Source organism: Pituophis catenifer, unplaced genomic scaffold, assembly GCF_029215685.1.
Source record: "Pituophis catenifer annectens isolate HBS135680 unplaced genomic scaffold, rPitCat1.0.hap2 SCAF_7, whole genome shotgun sequence".
Classification (NCBI taxonomy): Eukaryota; Metazoa; Chordata; class Lepidosauria; order Squamata; family Colubridae; genus Pituophis; species Pituophis catenifer.
In genome coordinates, this window is record NW_027256887.1 from 42,117,365 (window position 1) to 42,139,065 (window position 21,701).

General features: G+C 37.7%; 1 protein-coding gene across 1 annotated transcript in view; it reads left to right on the forward strand.

The window, feature by feature from the left end:
• The window catches only part of SRGAP1 (SLIT-ROBO Rho GTPase activating protein 1), a 155,693-nt gene that overhangs the window by 88,613 nt on the left and 45,379 nt on the right, over positions 1–21,701 (forward strand). The window contains exons 2-4 of the mRNA XM_070946667.1: positions 4,592–4,787; positions 6,235–6,397; positions 19,580–19,642. Coding sequence (XP_070802768.1) covers positions 4,592–4,787; positions 6,235–6,397; positions 19,580–19,642 — 422 coding nt within the window. The remainder of the gene's footprint in view (positions 1–4,591; positions 4,788–6,234; positions 6,398–19,579; positions 19,643–21,701) is intronic.

Sequence of the window (21,701 nt, forward strand, 5' to 3'; positions counted from 1 at the left end):
AAAGGGGCAGATACAGTAAATCCTCGGGTTTTTATGCTCTCTCTGGCTTTGCATTTCTTGGGGCCCGGAAAGAGTATCCTGATTGGTTGTCAGACTCCCGGGGGTGGGGGTCTTAGCTAGCCTTGCTGGCTGATGGTCACATGTGCTTCCCAGATCACATGCTTCCCAGGTCATGTGTGGTGAGTTTCGGTTGCTAGATGGGGCCCATTGTGTTAGTTTCTGTTGCTATTGTGTTGCAAATGTCCTTTGACAAAGGATTGACTTTCTGCCTCTGGCCCATTAACAAAGAGTGGGGGGCAGGAAGGTGGGAGCTGCTTTGTCTGTAAAATATGCTTCTCCATTTCTCATCCAGGGAAATATAATATTCTGCCTTTTTAATATTTCCCAAAATATTTCATTCTTCTAGGAAAGGGGTGGGTGCTAACCTCCTACAACTGTTTAAATTTGTGAACCGGCCAAATACTCTGTTCAAAGAAAATATGTTGTATGTTTGTATGTGTGTTTCTAATTATTGCTATTTATTGCTATTTGTTCTCTTTTATTCTTTAAAGTTTAACAATTCATTCTTTATCTTAATACCTTTATATTTGTTTGGGGTTGGCTTTCTTCCCTTTCATCTTTTTTATTGTACAGCAATCTTTCTCCTCAAACCTACCACCTCTATCTTTTCTTTCCTTCTTACTTTCTCTTCCCCCCCTCTTCTTCTTCTCCCTACTTCCTCTTTCTTTCTCCTTCTCCTCCTCTCTTCCTCCCTCTCTTACCCTCACTCCTACTCTAATTTCCCTTCCCTTCCTTCATCCCTCTCTATTGCTGTATCCTTTTATGCATATGGACTACTCAGAGGGCTGAAAAAGTTATTTTTGACTGGTCCTCGCACTTTTGACCAGTCCTCGAATTTACGACTGTCCTCACATTTTACGTTTTTTGCCCTATCTTATACCATGTTGAAGAGAAGCAGTTGTGAAATGAGTGACATGGTTGTTAAGAATGCTGCACAGGCATAAATGTGAGGATGGTCATAAGTGTGAGGACCAGTCAAAAGTGCGAGGACCTGTCAGAAATGACTTTTTTTCAGCCCTCTGAGTAGTCCCTGTACACATAGCCATGGCCACCCGGTCACATGACCAGCTAGCCATGCCCACCCAGTCACATGACCTCCAAGCCACGCCCACAAAATAAGCCACGCCCACAGAACCGGTAGTAAAAAAATTTAGAACCCACCCGTGGTTGGGGATCACCACAACATGAGGAACTGTATTAAAAGGTCGCGGCATTAGGAAGGTTGAGAACCACTGTTATAGAATTAAAATAGTAAAGGTAAAGGTTCCCCTTGCACATATGTGCTAGTCGTTCCTGACTCTAGGGGGCCGTGCTCATCTCTGTTTCAGAGCCGAAGAGCCAATGCTGTCCAAAGATGTCTCCGTGGTCATGTGGCCGATATAACTAAACAGTAAAGGCACACGGAGCATTGTTATCTTCCCACCAAAGGTGGTCCTATTTTTCTACTTGCATTTTTTACGTGCTTTCGAACTGCTATGTTGGCAGAAGCTGGGACAAGTAACGGGAGCTCACCCCATTACGTGGCATTAGGGATTCAGACCGCTGAACTGTCGACCTTTCAGTCGACAAGCCCAGCATCTTAGCCACTGAGCGTCTCTTAGAATTAAAATACTTGCCCTTAAATAAATATATTGACTGGTATTCTTTTTCCAGCTAATACATTTCCATGAGATAATAGAGTTGATTTATTTGAATGTGATAGAATGTGACAGAATTTAATCCGTACAGGTAGTCCTACAACTACAATTGAGCCCAAAATTTATGTTGCTAAGTGGACATTTCTGCCATGGAGTTTTGCCCCATTTCACTACCTTTCTTGCCACAGTTATAAAATGAATCACTGCGGATGTTAATTTAGTAACACAGTTGTTAAGTGAATCTGGCTTCCCCATTGACTTCGCTGGTCAGAAGGTCACAAAAGGTGATCATATGATCCCGGAACATTGCAACCATCATAAATATGCATCAGTCGTCAATTTTAACCATGTGGCCATGGGGATGCTGCCACAGTCACAAGTCAATTTTTTCAATGCTGTTGTAATTCCGAACTAGACTAGACGAATGGTTATAAGTTGAGGACTACCTGTATGCCTTCATACATATATTTCATTGTTTTATAATGTTTATCAAATGAAAGAAAAAATGTTATAAAAATTATTCAATATTCAGCCAGTGCTTCAGTATTTGGTTTATATAGTGAAAAACTCCTTATTTTTTCCTAGCAGCAATTTAAAAAACAATCAAAATCAAAATGAAGAAATCTTAATAATGATTTCATTATTTCAAGAACCACTGAAATTCAGCCTTTTATTTTGTCTGTGAATAGTTTTTTTACCTTGGATGGTTAAAATTCTGCACTGAGGAATATGTGGAAGTAAAGAAAAAAAAATAATATGAAGAATTATTGTTTAGTTTTTCTCTCAAGACAGATGGTGATACTCCCTTAGGAATGTTCTTACCAGCTCCGCTTCAAGTAATAAACAATTTCTCCAGCATTTGCTGAGCAACCTGCTACTCAGATAACACCCTGAAGGGTTTGTGTTAAAGGAGATTTTTTACAGAATACCCTAAGAGAGAAGGGGCACATCACTGAATTCAGAATGCCAAAGAAAATCTGGAACCCACAATTCAGAACACACAGGAATGCGGGCTTACATGCAATATTGAAAGCTAAAATTAGATTAGAAATCAGCAATATGCTTAGGAAAGAAAGTAGACTGACCAGTGATGAATTTGTTTCTGAGTCCAATGAGTCATACATAAAATATAAACTACTTGATGTTTCATCATTCAGTGACTTACATCTGTACTTGTCAGCTTCCTCCATAGAAAAATATTGTTTGGGGAGAGAGGATAGCTGATATTATAAGAGTTCTCTAGAGCTTTAGATTGTGTTCTTTTCATCATGCCGGATTTCTTCACTTAACATTGCATCTGTTGGATCTGATGTCTTGTCTACATGAATGTACTCTGATTCATGGTCCTCAAATCGCCAAACTAAATTCTTTTCTTTCAAAGGCAGATTGGAAGCTTGGTGAATTTTTGTTAACATTCTGAATTTCTACTGTTGTCAACATGTGTTACATAATTACATATTATTATACTGTTAATTTCCTACTAAAATATACATACCCATGACTTGTGGAAGATTATGAACAAGTTTTAAGATCAGAAGGGGAAAGAGAATCTTAACATTTATTCCTAAAACTAACAATGTCCTTGCGTGTGTGTGTGTGTGTTTCATTTGCATTTAGAAAAAAATGTGAAAGAAGCTGAATGTTTTTAAGACATGGAGTTGCTACCACATGAAATCTCCTCTCACTTCGCAGTGTTTAACATAACACATTGTGTCATTCTGTGATGTATTACTTTGTACACATCTGCTAAGAGAAAATGTATAATGCAGTGACCCTGTTATATTTTCTATAGATGTTACAAGCAAGTAATGGAACAGGTCTGACCCAACAACATCAGTTCTAAAAAATATTTTCCTTGGCCCTCATTTTTAAATGTTAAGGCCAGATCTTTTCTGTCCTTCATTCAGCAAACAAGATATTTAAGTCTTTAGGAAGAGATTTCCAGATTTACAATAGTATTCAGAAAGCTTCAGCAGCTAATTCACTTGAAGGCCTCCTGGATTTCAGGATGAAAAGGTTATGATGATCTTAGACAAGGCACTACCAAAAAGCTTCCACTTTTCATAACAATCAAGGAAATATAATTGCTTAGCACATTCAAAATAACGTGATACATCATTTATAAAATGATATAACCATGCCAGGAAATTTACAAATCTTGGAATATTCTGTATTCTGTACTATGTAGCATTCATTGTTGATTATCAGTGTTAGTGTTAATGTAACTTTGTTCGTTACTTACAGTAGTTTTGTGTTCCCTTTAGTTGTTTGAGCAGTGTGTAAACTACTGTATATAAAGAACAAAGTATTTAATAAGGCTATTTCATTCATTCAGATCTCGGATGTCTTCTGCTTGTGTTCCCTTTATTTTTTTGAGCAGTATATTTTAGAGATGGAGAAATAAAGCAGATATTCTATGTTTTAAATTTGTTGGACCCCGACCCCAAAGTTTACATCAAATACAATATCTTTGTGCCAATTATAAAACCACAAAATTTGAATTGTTTTTGAAATAGTTATATCATTATGTAAAATTGTGAAGATTAACATGAAATCATCTGTTTCCTCCAGACATTACTGTGAGTAAAACCAGAATTTATACCGAAAGCAGTATTTCCCAAGATCTCATGCAATGTGGAAACAATGTATTTGATTGACTGCAACTCTTTTAATTTCTCCAAAATTGATAACCAATGAATTATTTTTCATTACAGGTTTAACATGTTTCCTTTAACAAGCATCAAATGTAGCCTGTCCACGAACCATTTGTACATTCTCGCTAATGATCTGATTATTCCTAAATTGTATGGTATAAACTTCATGAAAGTATGTGTATGAGAAAGGTTGCTGATAAATTAGTAAATTTCTAACCAAACTGCTATGTTTCCATCTAGAAATTCGAGCTCAGCTAATAGAACAACAAAAATGTCTAGAGCAGCAAACTGAGATGAGAGTGCAGCTTCTTCAAGACTTGCAAGACTTCTTTCGTAAAAAGGCAGAAATAGAAACGGAATATTCACGCAGTCTTGAAAAGTTAGCTGAAAGATTCATGGCAAAAACAAGAAGTACTAAAGATCATCAACAGTACAAGTAAGCTGAGATTCCTTATACAATTGAAGGCTAAATTAATTTTCAGAATTGCTGTGCAATCAACCATGGTTTCTTGGACTAGAATTGATCTTATGTGCTTCGTGCACTCAGCCAATTTTTCTAAAGACATCCTAACCTTTTAAAAAATAGATATTCTCCATGAAATTTGAACTATGATCTAAGGATGACTTCTAAATTATGGTGTGAAACAAATCATCTTATTTTGGTCTCATAATCTGGTTATTAATACTGTACTATAGACCTAACAAGGATACCAAAGTATGTGAAAGCAGTATTTCCTAGGCAGATTATCCAGATATGTGATTTGTTCCTAGACTAGATCAGGTTATATTGCACTAATACTATGAATCTGAATACAATTCATTTGTTTCATTTGTAAATGTTTTTCATTTGAGAGTTGCATATTTATTTAATTTCAATATTGTTTATTAAAATAGCAATATTTATCCTTTTGCATTTTGATTTTTAATGTGCACAATCACTTGAGAATTTGGTGGTTTCAACTATTTCCCTCCCTTACAAATCTTGGAATATTCTGTATTTTGTACTATGTAATATCCATTATTGATTATCAGTGTTATTGTTTATGCTTAGTGACCACATAAATGAATTTTCTCCAGGAGGAAATAAACATTTTAGAGGTGGAGAAATGAAGCAATATTCTATGTTTTAAATTTGTTGGATACCCAACTCCAAAATTTACAGTGCCTTTGTGCCAACTATAAAACAACAGCAAAATTTGAATTGTTGTTGAAGTAGTTATATCATTATGTAAAGTTATAAAGATTAACATGGAATCATCTTTTTCCTCCAGACATTACTGAGTGTAAAACCAGAATGCCTCTGCCTGTTTCACTTTTTGTGCCACCTAGAGAGTAGCTTTTCCAGTTTTATGACTAGCTTCCCACAAGGGACCATTGGATGTCCTGTCCTTGAATTATATCCTACATTTCAAGCTATAGCTCTAAACTGTAAACACTAAAGCAGACCATCTGGACAGGGCCTTATTCACTATTGTTTGTTGACTTCCTGCATAGATATGAGTGCTACTGATAAAAGCAGATTTACAGGATAAATAAATATATGTTACCTTTTAAAATGGCACATATTTATTTATGACTTTATTTTTAAAAATGTAAACTTAAGTCTGATTGCAAACCTATAGCCTTTTAAAAAGTTTAAAATCTCAACTGTCCTTAAATACGCCCTGGAAGGCTTTACTGTTATTTCAGAATGCTGATTTTCAGCATTGAAAGGGTGCTTAATGAATGTTAAGATATAATTTACACATAAATACAACCTTGAAAATGCTGGTTTGTTAATATATTTATATAATTTAATGGCTGCAAATATTTTAATTAAAATAAATAAAAGACAATGGTACCTGCAACTGATATAAACTATATAACATATGTATGCTTACTAGGAAAGACCAGAATCTGCTATCTCCAGTAAATTGTTGGTATTTACTACTCAACCAAGTAAGAAGAGAAAGCAAAGACCATGCAACACTGAGCGATATCTACCTGAACAATGTCATCATGCGTTTTATGCAGATAAGTGAAGATTCCACCAGAGTGTTCAAGAAGGTATAACAATGTTGTTTTTCTCATTTCCAATGAAATAGAACTATCTAAAAGACATAATTTGAAACCAAATACTCTGAAATTAGTAATTGACTTCATTATGACATTTTTCACTATTAATATGGAGAAGAGGCTTTTTTGTTGAAAGTGACAAGAATATACAATTTTAAGTGCAGAAAAGCTAAATGCTATATGGTTAAGTATATTGTGTTATCTTCAACAAAGGGAAGATAGTCTATGGCAGGGGTGTCAAACTCAAGGCCCAGGGCCTAGATCCGGCCCACAGGATGCTTAGATCTGGCCCGCGGAGCCAACCTGGAAACAGCAAAGGATTAGCCTGCAGTGCCTCTGCCAGAGAAAACAGAGCTTGGGAGGTTTGTGTACAGCCCTCCCGAGCTCTGTTTTCACTGGCAGACGGTTGCAGGAGGCCTTCCAATCCAAAAACGGAGCTTGGGACCAGTTTTTGCTGGCAGACTTCTCGGGCTACCACAGGCGCCCCCAATACGAGTGACATTGAGCTGGCCACACCCACCCTGGCCCCCCAAAGGTCAAGCACAATCCTGATGTGGCCCTCAATGAAATCGAGTTTGACACCCCTGGTCTATGGATATCAAATCTAAGCCAATATACAAGATAATTCTATTATTTTTTCAATACTTGGGAGAAGTTACATTTTTAATGAAAAAGAAAACTATTATCAAGCTTGCTAAAAACTCCACCTTAAAAAAACTGCAAAGAACTTTGTAAATTCTTTACAAAATCCTTGAGGATAAAACAACAGAGATTATAAAATCACATCAGGGATTGAGTTTGTGTAAATTAGGAATGTGGTGATGATCTGAAATTCTGTACTTTAATTATAGCAAATAAACTGTAAGCTTGCATCGTTAATTACATTATTCTGTGCCTTCCATTTTGACAAATTCTATAAAGTTTTATAATAATTTGTGTTCACTTCCAGCTAAGGAAACATTTTGAGATGATGGCATGCTCATAAATATTTTAACGAGAACCTAATTTTTAAAGATATTTTTGCTTTCTGTTTTAGAGGTACATGGAAGAATAAGCATTGAGTATTTTCACAGGGCTTTGCAGCCTTTGCCCTGTCAGATAAATTATCTCTAAATATCTATTGTACTTTATGTTCAGTTATGTACCACTTACCTTAGCCTATGGAAGAGATAACTAAGGGGAGATATGGTAGAAATTTTTAAATATCTGTAGAGTTGAAACACAGAGTGATCTTATTTTTTATACTGAGAAGGACCAGATTAAAGCTACAGAGATGTATGTAGGTTCAGTATGAGAAATTTCCTGACTTTACAGAAATATTAAAGAAATGGAAGTGTTGAGTTCTCCAATAATAGAAGTCCTCAGACAAAAGCTGAATGGCCATCTCCTAAAGATCACTAATGGATCCTGCATTGAGTAGGTGGTTGGATCACATTTAAGGATGTTTCCCAAACTATGATTTGATATTAAATAATTAAATCCAAATTTATGTAACCTGGGCTGTGTTTCCTTCTCAGGGGTTTCAGATGGTTACTAAGAACTTTTAGATACCCATCAGGGCAAAGTAAGAACAAATTAACATTTTGGGTGGCAATTGTATCTATATGTTGAAGCTACAGGAACCTTGGAGGCAAGGATCAGGCAATATTGGAATTCAACATTATGCAAGCACAAGTAGTAGAACAAAGTCTTGGACTCTAAGAGATCTAATTTCAATAAACTTAGAGAGAGCTTGGGAAGGATTCCATAGATGAGAATCCTAAAAGGGGAAAACAATTCAAGAAGCTTGAGAAATTTTGAAAAGTGAGATTATAAAAGCCCAGTCTAGCACAATACCAATGAAGAAGAAAAATAACAGCTCTCAAAAGAAACCAGCATGGCTGCATAAAGAATTCTCTGACAAATTGAAAGACAAAAAGGACAAGTATAAAAAGTGGAAAGAGGGGCAAACAACTAAGGCAGAATATCAGCAAATAGCCCGCGCCTGTAAAGATGAAGTGAGGAAAGCTAAGGCTCACAATGAACAAAGGCTTGCGACAAAAGTAAAAAATAACAAAAAAATAATCTTCTTACATGTTAAAAACAACAAAAAGTCAAGGAAACAATTGGTCCATTGCTGGGAGAAAGTAGCAAGAAGGTGACAAGCAATAAGGAGAAAGCAGAACTACTTAACTCATTTGTTGCATCTGTCTTTACATAAAGGGAAAAAACAGTCCAACCTATCAAAAACAACACCACAAAAAGCAGATTAGGAACACAAGTTAAAATAGGGGATTAAATGGTAAGTGAATACTTGTCTACCCTAGACAAGTTCAAATCACCAGGACTGGATGGATTACACCCTGAGGTTCTGAAGGAACTGGCAGACGAGATCTCAGAACCACTGAACTATATCTTTCAAAGATCCTGGAGTTCCGGGGAACTGCCAGAGGACTGGAAAAGAGCTGATGTAGTTCCCATCTTCAAAAAGGAAAAAAAAATAGATCCAGGAAACTACAGATCTATCAACCTGATCACAATTCCAGGGAAGATTCTGGAAAAGATAATCAAGCAACAAATCAGCAAACACCTAGAAGCAAACAAAGTAATAACCAAAAGCCAACATGGGTTTGTCAAAAACAGATCATGCCAGACTAATCTTATTGCATTCTTTGACAAAGTGACAAAATTGGTGGACCAGAGGAATACTGTTATAATTTACTTGGACTTCAGTAAGGCATTTTATAAAGTAGACCATAACCTACTACTGGATAAAGTAGAAAAATGTGGGTTAGACAGCATCACCACCAGATGGATTCATAACTGGCTGACCAACCGCACTCAACATTTAGACATCAATGGAACTGCATCTATATGGAGGGAAGTATGCAGTGGAGTACCCCAAGGTTCTGTTTTAGGTCCAGTACTCTTCAACATCTTCATCAATGACTTGGATGAGGGGATAGATGGGGATCAAATTTCAGATGACACAAGCTGGCAGGAATAGCCACCATTCCAGAAGATAGGCTTAAGATACAGAAGGAACTTGACAGACTGAACATTGGGCACTATCTAACAAAATGAAATTCAATGGTGAAAAAAAAAGTTTCTACATTTAGGCAAGAAAAACCAAATGTGCAGGTACGTATATGTGGTACCTTGCTCAATAGTAGTAACTGTGAGAGGGATTTTGGACAACCTAATGGACAACCATTTAAATATGAGCCAGCAGTGTGCAGCAGCTGCCAAAAAAGCCAACACAATTCTAGGCTGCATAAACAGAGAGATAGAATCAAGATCACGTGAAGTGTTAATACCACTTTATAATGCCTTGGTAAGGCCACACTTGGAATACTGCATTCAGTTTTGGTCGCTACAATGTAAAAAAGATGTTGAGACTCTAGAAAGAGTGCAGAGAAGAGCAAAAAAAGATGATTAGGGGACTGGAGGCTAAAACATATGAAGAACGGTTGCAGAAACTGGGATGTCTAGTTTAATGAAAAAAAGGACTAGGGGAGACATGATAGCAATGTTCCAATATCTCAGTGGCTGCCACAAAGAAGAGGGAGTCAAGCTACTCTCCAAAGCACCTGAGGGTAGGACAAGAATGTCAGGGCATTTATTAATCCCATGTTTGGCTCTGGGACTAATTACCCTGGTTTAGAGGAGATGGGTCGTGGCTTAATCCAAGTTGTCAATAATCTGAAAAGAAACGCGAGAAAGGTTTCTAATAAAACTCATTTATTTGTTATAAAGAAAATAAAACACCTCACTAACTAAGAAAAGTTAATTGTTACATTTTTGAAAATAATTCTCCTGCCGGTCCAAGACGGACCTTGCTGGCAGGAGAACAAAGGAAAGAGAAGTGTGAAGCAAGTGAAGGAATGTGGGTGGATACGGAAACACGTAGCTTACTGATAAGAAGTTGGCAAAGCTACGGAGAGTCTGACAGTCCAGAAATAATGAGCTCAGCTGGTAAATAAAATAACGCAGTGACATTCCCCTTCTTTGCCAGTTGAGCGAATATCAGTTCATCATCAAATAAGGCACATCTTCTCACGCAGATACTCGTGTTGAGCTGCTGGAAGTGGTTTGTTGAGCATATCAGCAATTTGATCATGTGTAGATACATATTGCATTTTGACAAAACCTTTTTTCACTAAATGTTTTATGTTTTGATAACGGATGTCAATGTGTCTGGACCTAGAACCCGTAAAATGAGATTCAGAAATATAAACCACCGATTCATTGTCTTCCATCACGGTGATTGGTCGGATCGGGTGTGTCCAGATATCTGTGACTAAAGCATCAAACCAAGTTAGGGAATTACATGCATCTGAAACACAAGCATATTCAGCTTCAGTAGATGAACAAGAAACAAAATTCTGTTTACGTACTTGCCAATAAACAGGACATCCATTTAAGAACATCATATAACCTGAAGTACTTTTACGTGATTTCTTATCACTTGCCCAATCAGAATCTGCATAACAACATAATTCTGCATAATCAGTATGTGTTGGTTCTAACAATAATTTCATGTGTTTGGTGTATTTTAGGTATCTCAGTAATTTCTTAATACATGTCCAGTGAAACTGTTTTGCCTTACCTACGTGTCGAGATAAGAGATTAACACTAAGTGCAATGTCGGGTCTGGTCCAACTACTAATGTATAACAGTGACCCTATGACTGAACGATAAAGTGTTTGATCCTCGAACTCAGGACTTTCTTCTTGTGTCAAGTTATGAAAATCTGTTTGCATGGGTGTCTTTGTTGTGTTAGCATCTTTCATGTTGCAATGATGCAAAACTTGTTCAATTTTATCTTCTTGTGAAAGACTAAACCCCTTCTGTGTCTTTTCAATCTGAACACCTAAATAAGTGCTAATGTGACCTAATGATTTCAATGTGAAGTATCTCTGCAAAGCTTTGGCAAAAATTTCACTCATTTGCTTATTTGGACCAATATAAACAATATCATCAACATAAACAAGAACTATCTCATATGCATTGTTAGATCTTTTTGTGAACACGCACTCATCAGTTTCGGACTTAATAAAGCCCATTGAATTTAGTTTGTCAGTAAGACATAAGTACCACATTAAACCAGATTGTTTCAGACCATAGAGACTTTTGTTTAGGAACCAGGTATCCCCTTCTTGCTGTCGGAATCCTGGAGGACTTCTCACGTAGATCTCTTCGTCTAGGTCTGCATGTAGATAAGCCGTGTCAACATCAAACTGGAAAACTTCTAAACCAAGGATAGTTGCAGTTGCTAAAGCAATTTTTACACTCTCAGTTCTGACTGTCGGTGAGTAAGTATTTGTGTAGTCCTCAGGATAACGTTGAGCGAAACCCTGAGCTACGAGTCTGGCTTTGTACAGTGACTCACCATTTGGTTTCTTTTTGATTCTGTAGACCCATCGAGTGCCAATGACCTTTTTGTTTGCTGGAGGTTTTGCAGGTGTAAATACTTTAAGTTTCTTTAGACTGTCCATTTCAACCTGCATTGCATCATACCATTTGTCTTGCTCTGAATCAGGGAGCTGCTTGATTTGTGTGAAATTATCAGGTGGAAGTGTGACATTGCAAATCAAAGGCAAGGGTGCTTTTGTCAGTTGCCAAGAATATCGTTGTGGAGGGATTCCTTTTGTGGCCCTCTTGGAACGTCTCGGAACAACTGTCCAGTCTTCTTCTGCTTCGTCCTCGTCCTCACTTTCGTCGCTAGCATCAGCATCCGCAGCTTGCGAAGACGGAACATCGGGTTGAGAAGAATTAGTGGAATCTTGATCATCAATCTGCGTAGCATCAGCAGTATCATCTCTGGGAAAATAAACTCCAGGATCATTGGAATGAATCCTGGACCAGTCAATATCTTCTTCAAAATTAGCAGATTGGGAAATCACAATTACATGTTTAGAGTCAATAAATTTGCTCCACTTTGAGTTATTATCAATACCCATAAATCTCAGTCTCTTTGCTGCTGGACCTCCTTTTCTTCTTTGAGCTAAGGGAATGTTCACCATAGCGTATGAACCAAAAATATGGATGTTTTTAAGATCGGGCTTGTAGCCATACAACATGAAGAAAGGAGTCTGATTTATTACACTGCTCCAAGTACGGTTTACAATGTAATTTGCGTACTTGATAGCTTCACCCCAGTATATCTTACCAAGGTTGGCGTCTTCTAGGAGACAACGCATCATGGTTTGCAGTACCTCTCCGTTGTGAGCCGATGTGTCAGGGGGTGAAGTCTGATGAATAATTCTATTCTTACGCATCCAGTCTTGGAAACGCTGAGACATGAACTCGGCACCACGATCACTCTGGATTCTGGCGATGCGAACTTGGTGTTGGGTAGAAACAAGGGTTGCAAAGTCTTTAAAGATCTGAAAAGTCTCTGATTTTTCTTTCATAGGATATACATATCCATATCTAGAGTAATTATCAACAATTGTTAGAAAATATTTTCTACCACCAAATGATGGCGGGAATGGACCAACTATGTCAATGTGAACCAAATCAAAAATGCATGTTGACAGGCGTGTAGCGTGTTTGGGAATGGCTGCTGCTTTGGATTTGGCCTTCTTGCATACAGCACAATCCAAAAACACCTTACACCCCTTTAGATCCAAACCTTTTGCGAACTCCGGCATCTTCCTAAGAACACGGAAACTGGCATGCCCCAATCTTCTATGCCATTTATGGATACACCTGGAATGCAAAGGTTTACCAGTTAGTGAATTCTCAACATTAACATTTTTATGCGGAACCTCAGGCTTGCTCTGAGCAACCTGTTTACCAATTCTATTTTTGTTGGCTTTAGGAGCCTTAGGAATAGCAACAGGATCTCTCACTGGAGTATCTCTCTCTGGGCCTGTACTGTCCCCTTTTGGAGTTTGCATACTTGCCTGTGTTTGTGTTTTAGGCTTTGGCTTTAAGTAATAAACACCACCAATTAATATGGTTTCAGCAACAATATCTCCATCTTTAACTATGTAACTTGCTTTTTCAAGGTGGTGAACTTGGAACTTTAACATTCTAGACAAGTGATACTGACTAAGCAAATTACTGGTTGCTGTTGGTATGTAATAAACATCAGGAATGAATGCATCGAGCTCTTCAACATAAACAGTTCCTTTTCCTTTGACCTGACAAGGATGATTTGAGAAAGAATAAAGTTCACGTAGTTCTGGTTCAGGCTCGTGCATTTCTGTGAAAAGTTCCTTTCTGTAGGTAACATGCAATGCTGCACCACTGTCCAAAGTCCACAGGAGTCGTCTGTCGTACTCTGGTTGAGGTTGTGGATCATTGGTTAAAGCCAATGTGGCGAGTGGAGTTTGTGGATCACGCCGGGGACCACGACGACCTTGTCTACCGCCTCTGCCTCTGCCTCTGGAATCTGTTCCTCTGGGCTGGTATGTGACGGGAGCTGGAACTCGTTGGGGACAATCCCGGGTGGCATGTCCCACACGATTACAGGTGTAGCATCTTGGCGTCCTTGGAGCGTAGGTCCTTCCTCGGAAGGGGCGCCTAGCTGGAGCTTTTGATGCGGGTGGTCCTCTCAAGTGTGGAGTAGCTAGCATGAATGCCTCTTCTTCAATTAAAAGTCTACAAACATTGTCCACTGTGCGTTGAGCAATTGGGACTTGGTTAATTTTTGTAACAGCATCTTTCCATTCATAGTTCAAAGAGTTAATAATGATGCTGATCATTTGAATATCTTCAATGTTATGGCCTCTTTCTCTCAATTCTGTTCTCAGACCTTTCAGTTTGGTCAAATGTCCTCCAATTTGTTCACCAGGTTTCAATCTCGAACCGTGGAGTTCAGACATGAGTAAACATGAAGATTCAATTGAGATAGGCCTGTAGCAATTTTCCAATTCAGCCCAAATTTGTCGGGCTGTTGTATTTGGTGGAAAAGTGACCTGCAGTTCAGTATCCATGGACATCAATAATGTTGTGCGAGCCCTTATCTCTAAATCTCTTATTGCATAGTCCCATGGTTGTGCAGGAGGGTTAAATACCATAAAATGCGTGCCTTCTCTAAGAAGCAATAGTGTAATCTCACTGACCCAGGCTTTGTAATTGTGTCCTGACATTTTTAGTTTTGACTCACCAGTTAGTGGAGAGACAGAAAATGCCTGGTGAGGAGCCTGCACTTGGTATGCTGGCTGTGCTGGCAGAAATGCCTGTGGTATTTGCTGTGCCTGTTGTGGACCTAAAAATGGTCTTGGTTGTGCCATTGGAGGTGGGCCAGGAGGTGGCCCTATTTGCACTTGTGGCTGGGGCACATATGCAGGCATTTGTAGCTGCTGTGGCTGATGCACTGGAATCTGCTGTATTCCAGTTGCCATTTGTGCTTGATCTGCAATATTGGCATGACCTGCTGGAGATGCAGTCATTTGCCTTTGCTGTGTTCCATCTAAAAGGACACCAACACCGCCAGGGGGTGTTTGAGTTTGGGCCTGTGGAAACACTTGTGGCATTTCAGCTTCCTGTAGTAAATTACTTTTGCCAGCAGATGGTGCTGCACCTTTGGGCAGCTTTGCATACGGGGCATTGTATGCTTTTGAGTAGGAGTGGTTATGTAAGACATGTGTAACTTGATCAGGGAGACTTTCATGTGACGTATGCAGTGCCGTCTGTCTTAATTGGCCTGACACAGAATCCACCAGGGGGAGTGTCTTTGGCTCTGAGCAAGAAGACAAGATGGCGCTTTTTGAAAAGTTTAAGTCACGGGATTCTTCCTTATCATGCTCAAGCATAAACAAATCTCTCTTAAATCGAGACAGTTCATTTTCATAATATTTTACATGCTCACGATAGGATTTGATGGCCATCTCACGCTGGGTGAGCTCAGGGCTTTGAGAAGAGTAATGAATTACTTCTCTCTCTGCGTGGGGGTGAAAAAGCTTTGCCGTTTGTGGAAACTTTCTTGGCCTGGCACCAAGCACATCGTAATCTGTGGGCTCTGGTAGAATAGATTCATAGCATGCAAATTGAGAAGAAGAAGCTACCGACCTCAGTCGCAGTTCATTATCTTCAAAAGCAGCTGTTCTGATATCTGTCCTTTGATGTGTTTCCGAAAGCATTTTCAGATCTTCTTCACCCATGGCACCTTCTTGTTCCAATTGCGTAGCCGTAGCAAGAGGCTGGAATCTTGAGGGTGTTACTATCTCCTGTTCTTCTTCCAAAGAGGATAAAGCTCTGTGCTTCATTTTTCCTTTTTTCTTCTGTTTCGGCATCTTAGCAATATAATTAGCGTACCTCAGTAGCTAAAAACTAATTGCCTATGCGCTCTTATCAGAAGTAACAAAACAAGGAAAAAGCCATAAATCAGACCATCCTCGTGCTATCAGTTGTCAGGGCATTTATTAATCCCATGTTTGGCTCTGGGACTAATTACCCTGGTTTAGAGGAGATGGGTCGTGGCTTAATCCAAGTTGTCAATAATCTGAAAAGAAACGCGAGAAAGGTTTCTAATAAAACTCATTTATTTGTTATAAAGAAAATAAAACACCTCACTAACTAAGAAAAGTTAATTGTTACATTTTTGAAAATAATTCTCCTGCCGGTCCAAGACGGACCTTGCTGGCAGGAGAACAAAGGAAAGAGAAGTGTGAAGCAAGTGAAGGAATGTGGGTGGATACGGAAACACGTAGCTTACTGATAAGAAGTTGGCAAAGCTACGGAGAGTCTGACAGTCCAGAAATAATGAGCTCAGCTGGTAAATAAAATAACGCAGTGACAAAGAAGCAATGGATGGAAACTAATCCGGGAGAGAAGCAGCTTAGAACTAAGGAGAAATTTCCTGACAGTTAGAACAATTAATCAGTGGAACAACTTACCTCCAGAAGTTGTGAATGCTCCAACACTGGAAGTTTTTAAGAAGATGTTGGATAACCATTTGTCTGAAGTGGTGTAGGGTTTTCTGCCTAAGCGGGGGATTGGACTAGAAGACCTCCAAGGTCCCTTCCAACTCTCTTATTCTATTCTATTCTATTCTATTCTATTCTATTCTATTCTATTCTATTCTATTCTATTCTATTCTATTCTATATTTATTTGGGAGAAAACTTCATTGTACTCAGTGGAATAGTAAAGATGTTCTAAATAAATTTAAAATGTCACTTTGCTAATAGCTTTTGGTATACACTTAATATTGCCTATTTTCCTGTTAAGAAATCTAATTTTGCTTGGTAGGGGGAAAAAGAGCTATGTAAGCCCTCCACATTTAATTTAATTAGAATATCTTCTTTCTTCAATTAAGATGTTTACCTTTATTGCTCTATTAATTCTGTGTCAGTAATAAACTTTTTTCTTTTACAACACACACGCACACACTTAATTTGATTAAATCTGTCTCTGCTCTCTGATTATGATCAGAGAAAGGCGCAGTTCTTCAATTTTCAGTCTTCTAGAAGAGCTGTGAGGTGCGCAGTGGCTATAGGATCCAATTAAGTAGAAGTGCTGACATTTGCTTTTCAGCATAAATGTCAAGTAGACATTAGATCATTTCAAAGGTCACTTATTTTTTAAAACCATATTGTCCCCTTTGGGTTATTAGAACCCATAGAAAGAACTTCAGAGAGACATAAACATAAATATGGCATTGCACTCTTAAGTACAGTGTAGAAATCTGTGCTTTTATTGGAAAAGTGTTTGAAGCTCCTGGGTCCAAGAATTTTTTCCTTGAAAATTAGGGAAAATTTGCAAAAAAAAAAAAAGAGGAGAAGGAGGGGGAGGAGGAGAAGAAGAAGAAGAAAGAGAAAGAAAGAAAGAAAGAAAGAAAGAAAGAAAGAAAGAAAGAAAGAAAGAAAGAAAGAAAGAAAGAAAGAAAGAAAGAAAGAAAGATTGGATGTCCACAAGCAATAGTTAGTGAAATAAGTTCCATTTCGATGCATGTTGAATGGACTTAGCCTGCACCTACCACTCCCAACAAATGGACAAGGTAAAGCCCCCAAGTTACATTTATAAGTATTACTTATTCATTTCAACAAATACTCATCTTTTAGATTAAACAAATCTTCCAATTCTATGACCCTTTAAAGTTCCATTTACTGTAGCAATTCACTTAAAATATTTTTATCTGTATTTGAAGCAGTCAATTTATACTAGTCAATTTTTTCCAATGGCATGACTGTTTTTACTAGATATTCAACCATTGTATTATTCTTCTCCATTGTATTGGACTTTTGTTAGTTAAATAAACATTTTAGCTATTTAAGGACTTTAAGAATGTAAACAATATTGCCAGTTAGAAATACCCAGAAATGTTGAGGGTAAAAGATATAAGAAATGTGGTGAGCAAGATGGTATTGTCAGACAGAAGAAAAACAGAAAGATTTAGCAGCACAGAAGAGATGAGAAAACAATGTAATCTGATTCCAGATATAAGCAAAAATGCAAAGTAAGCGATTTCTATATGTATGCTAATGCCTGATACAGTGGTGAAATCCAAATTTTTTTACTACCGGTTCTGTGGGCAGAGCTTGGTGGGCATAGTATTGCTTGGTGGGTGTGGCTTGGTGGGCGTGGCAAGGGAAGGATACTGTATAATCTCTATTCCCATCCCACTCTGGGGCCAGCCAGAAGTGGCATTTGCCGGTTCTCTGAACTACTCAAAATTTCCGCTACCAGTTCTCCGAACTACTCAAAATTTCTACTACCAGTTCTCCAGAACCTGTCAGAACCTGTTAGATTTCACCCCGGCCTGATATTAGTCACAGTTTGTGTTGCCAAATGAAGCAAAATATTGTGAATTCTTGGAAAATGAACAAAATTATTTTTATTTATTTCTTATTTAATTTATATGCTGTCCATCTCACTGCCATGCAACTCTGGGCAGCTTACAATACAACAAACCAATATTGTAAAAGATTAAAACAGTAAAAGAATAAATCTAACATAAGGTAAAGGTAAAGTTTCCCCCACATGTGCTAGTCGTTTCCAGCTCTAGGGCCGGTGCTCATCTCTGTTTCTAAGCCGAAGAGCCAGCGCTGTCCAAAGATGTCTCCATGATCATGTGGCTGGCATGACACAACACTGAAGGTGCACAAAGCACTGTTACCTTCCCACCAAAGTGGTCCCTATTTTTCTACTTGCATTTTTTACATGCTTTTGAACTGCTAGGTTGGCAGAAGCTGGGATAAGTAACAGGAGCTCATCTTGTTACGCAGCGCTAGGGATTTGAACTACTGACCTGCTGATCGACAAGCTCAGCATCTTAGCCACTGAGCCATCGCATCCCCTAAATATAACATAAGAATATACAATCTTCTCCCTGCCCCCAAAAAACTCTGGATTTTCCCCAGGATATCACTGTGTTATCAAACATATCATCTGTTGACTCCTTTTAAAACAATTTTAAATCTTTTTTAAAAGCTGGCTGCTTGTTGTATTTTTAAAATAAGTGCAGTTATTTAACGTATTAACAAACTCATGAACATTAACTGCCTATTTATAATAAATTAATATGTCCTTGAAAATTGGCAGTTCTAATTGCATACAAAAGGGTTAAAAAATTGTGGTTTCCGGACGTTGAACTACAGATCCCATAATTGTCAACCAGAATGGCCAGTGGAGGATGTTGGGTTCACTTGTTGCTTTCTAATTAACTACTCACTTGCAAAGAAGGCTAAACTGAATAGCTTTAGTTTGGATCTAACAAAGCAGAACCTATTTTTTTCAGTAAAAGTGCAGTGGCTTTACAATTAGCGTAAAACATCCATTCTAACTCTTGCAGAAACTTAAATCATTGGAGTCACAGGAGTTCTAGCTTTAAAGTAGCTGAGAAAACCTGGTAAGCAATCAGTTGCCAATGGAGTGGCTACAATAATTATTCAGTTGGCTAATTTGCAAATATGTAGTACGACCAACATCCTTTCTATGAATAAATGTCAGGGAGAAGAAAGAAAACCCTGTTATGAATGGAACCTGTCAACACTATTTTTCTATGTTATGGCTGATTTAATTGTCACAGAAGAGTAAAATTGATATTGCTTAATTGCCTTCACAAGAGTCATGCAATGTGTTTTGTTTTCTGACACCTGTCACATGGACATAAATTTCTGCTGTTCATAAGGCAGAACAAAAAATGGAAGAATATGATTAGTGTAAAAAATACTTCATCTAGTTTTTGCTCAATGGTAGTTTTATGTTTCTTTTCCTAATAATTCCTTTTTAATTACAGAGCAAAGAAATTGCATTCCAGCTTCATGAGGATTTAATGAGGGTTCTTAATGAGCTTTACACGGTAAGCATATTGATTTGGCTTGAAGGAAAGAATTGTTGACTGAAAATCCTCTTTTACATAATTTTAAATGTTTCAGTTGAGTCAACCCGTTTTAGAATAATATTAATCTGATGATATCTAAACAAATAAGATGGTTGATTTGGACTCCAAAGACAATCTGTATCTAACTGAGCTTAAGACTAACTGCTTTTATTATTTCTTCAAACTCTATGAAATACTGGAAACAAATTATGTAAAAGGCTCACGACTGTCTATCTGACCATATGCCAAACAGCAGAATAATATTCCAAAAACAGAACAGAATGTGATCAAATTTGGTATGGTGGGAGAAGCCAACAAAATAAATATTGAATTTGAAAATGGCTGGTTCTGGCAAGAAGCTGCAAGGAAAAAAAGGCAGAATAAATTTTCTTAGTGCATTGCTGGAGGAGATGCAGTTGGACAACTGCTCTATTCTTAAACCTCACTCCCTTTGTCTCTTGGTCATGTGATCAAAGATGGAGCTACTTTCAGTTGCTTTTTTTAAGGGTTGGACAGACTTCAGAAGCTATTCTCTACATGCTTCCCTTGCCACATTAATTGAAATTATTAATTTCCCCACTTTTCCCTTCTTTCATTTTTAAATGAAGCCAGTGATGGTTTCTCTATTTTGAGCTATTTGCTTTTGTTTCTTACAGTGAAGTGGATTCCACTTCCCATCTACTTCTTTGATTTCAACAGCATCTTGGGATGGACTGCCTCCATAACTAAAAACTCTACAAATCTAAAATGATCCTCCATTTCAATGTTTTGTTTTCCTTATTGCTAAATATAATAAATTTGGTGAGGCATTTGTAGTTTGTAGGTACAATGTAGTACCGGTAGTTGAAACTAAAAGGAACTACGTTCAGAGCAGCATAAAAATAGAGGAAGTACTAAATTTAAGTTAAGAAAATTGTGTCTCCGGTCAATGCAATATACTGATCTCATACCACTAAGTATGTCTATTACAAACTGGAATGGGCTTGGCATTGCTGTCATCCTTAAACAGCAGTATTGCTGTAAATTTATGCTGTAAATTTTCCACTGGGGAAAGAGAGAGAGAGATTAGTTTGGTTAGTGACCAAATAGAGCAAATACACCAACTGTATTTATTATTTGAATAAAAGAAAATATATAATAAAATGCTACTGCCCAAACTTCAATTCTAATGCTTTAAGGTGGGGAAAAAAATCTGTATTGCTCAAGCAAAAGTGCAATGAATTAACAATCTGAGTTATTTTGAAGACATTTCGCTTCTCAAAAGAAAAAACAAGTAAGTACAGTTGCCTCCTGAAAAAGCACCTTTGAAACAACCATGACCTGGATGACTGAGAATCTCTACAGAATCTGAGTATGAATGTAATATGGATTGGGGTTTCCATTTGGAAACTATGTTTATAAATCAAATCAGGAATCAATTGATACGGTTTCATGAATCTGAGAGTCCATACATTCTTCCTCAAAAGTATCATTGCCAGACTGTTATCACAGAGCTGTATAAGTGATGGATAGCTTCTGTTGTTTAGGATGAATTCCTCACTAGAAGTTCTGATAGTTGAAATTCTAGCACATCCAGCGGATACCAAGTTTGGGAAAGTTGCATTATATCATTAGCATTCTGTAAATAGGTTGGGTGAATAGTTCCTTCCTTTTAGGATGAACCATTAACAATAAAGGAACAAACAGTTAAGAAATATGCCACAGACTAGGACTTGGTAGAGAACCATGAAGTCTTTGGAAAAGATACTCAGATGCTCTGATGTGTCTATACATACACACTTCGGAATCATGAAAGCTACTATGAAACTATGAGATGCTCTTGGAAAGCAAATGTTGAACTTTGAAGAAGCAGGAAAGGAAGAATATTGATGTTTTTGAATTTTGGTATTGGAGAAGACTCCTAAGAATACGACAGACAGCCAAGAAAGCAAAAAGAAAAAAAAGATCATCAAACTAATCAACCTGGAATTTTCTCTCAAGGCACAAATAACCAGGCTTAAATTATCTTATTATGTGAAAATCTATAGTAGCTCCCAAG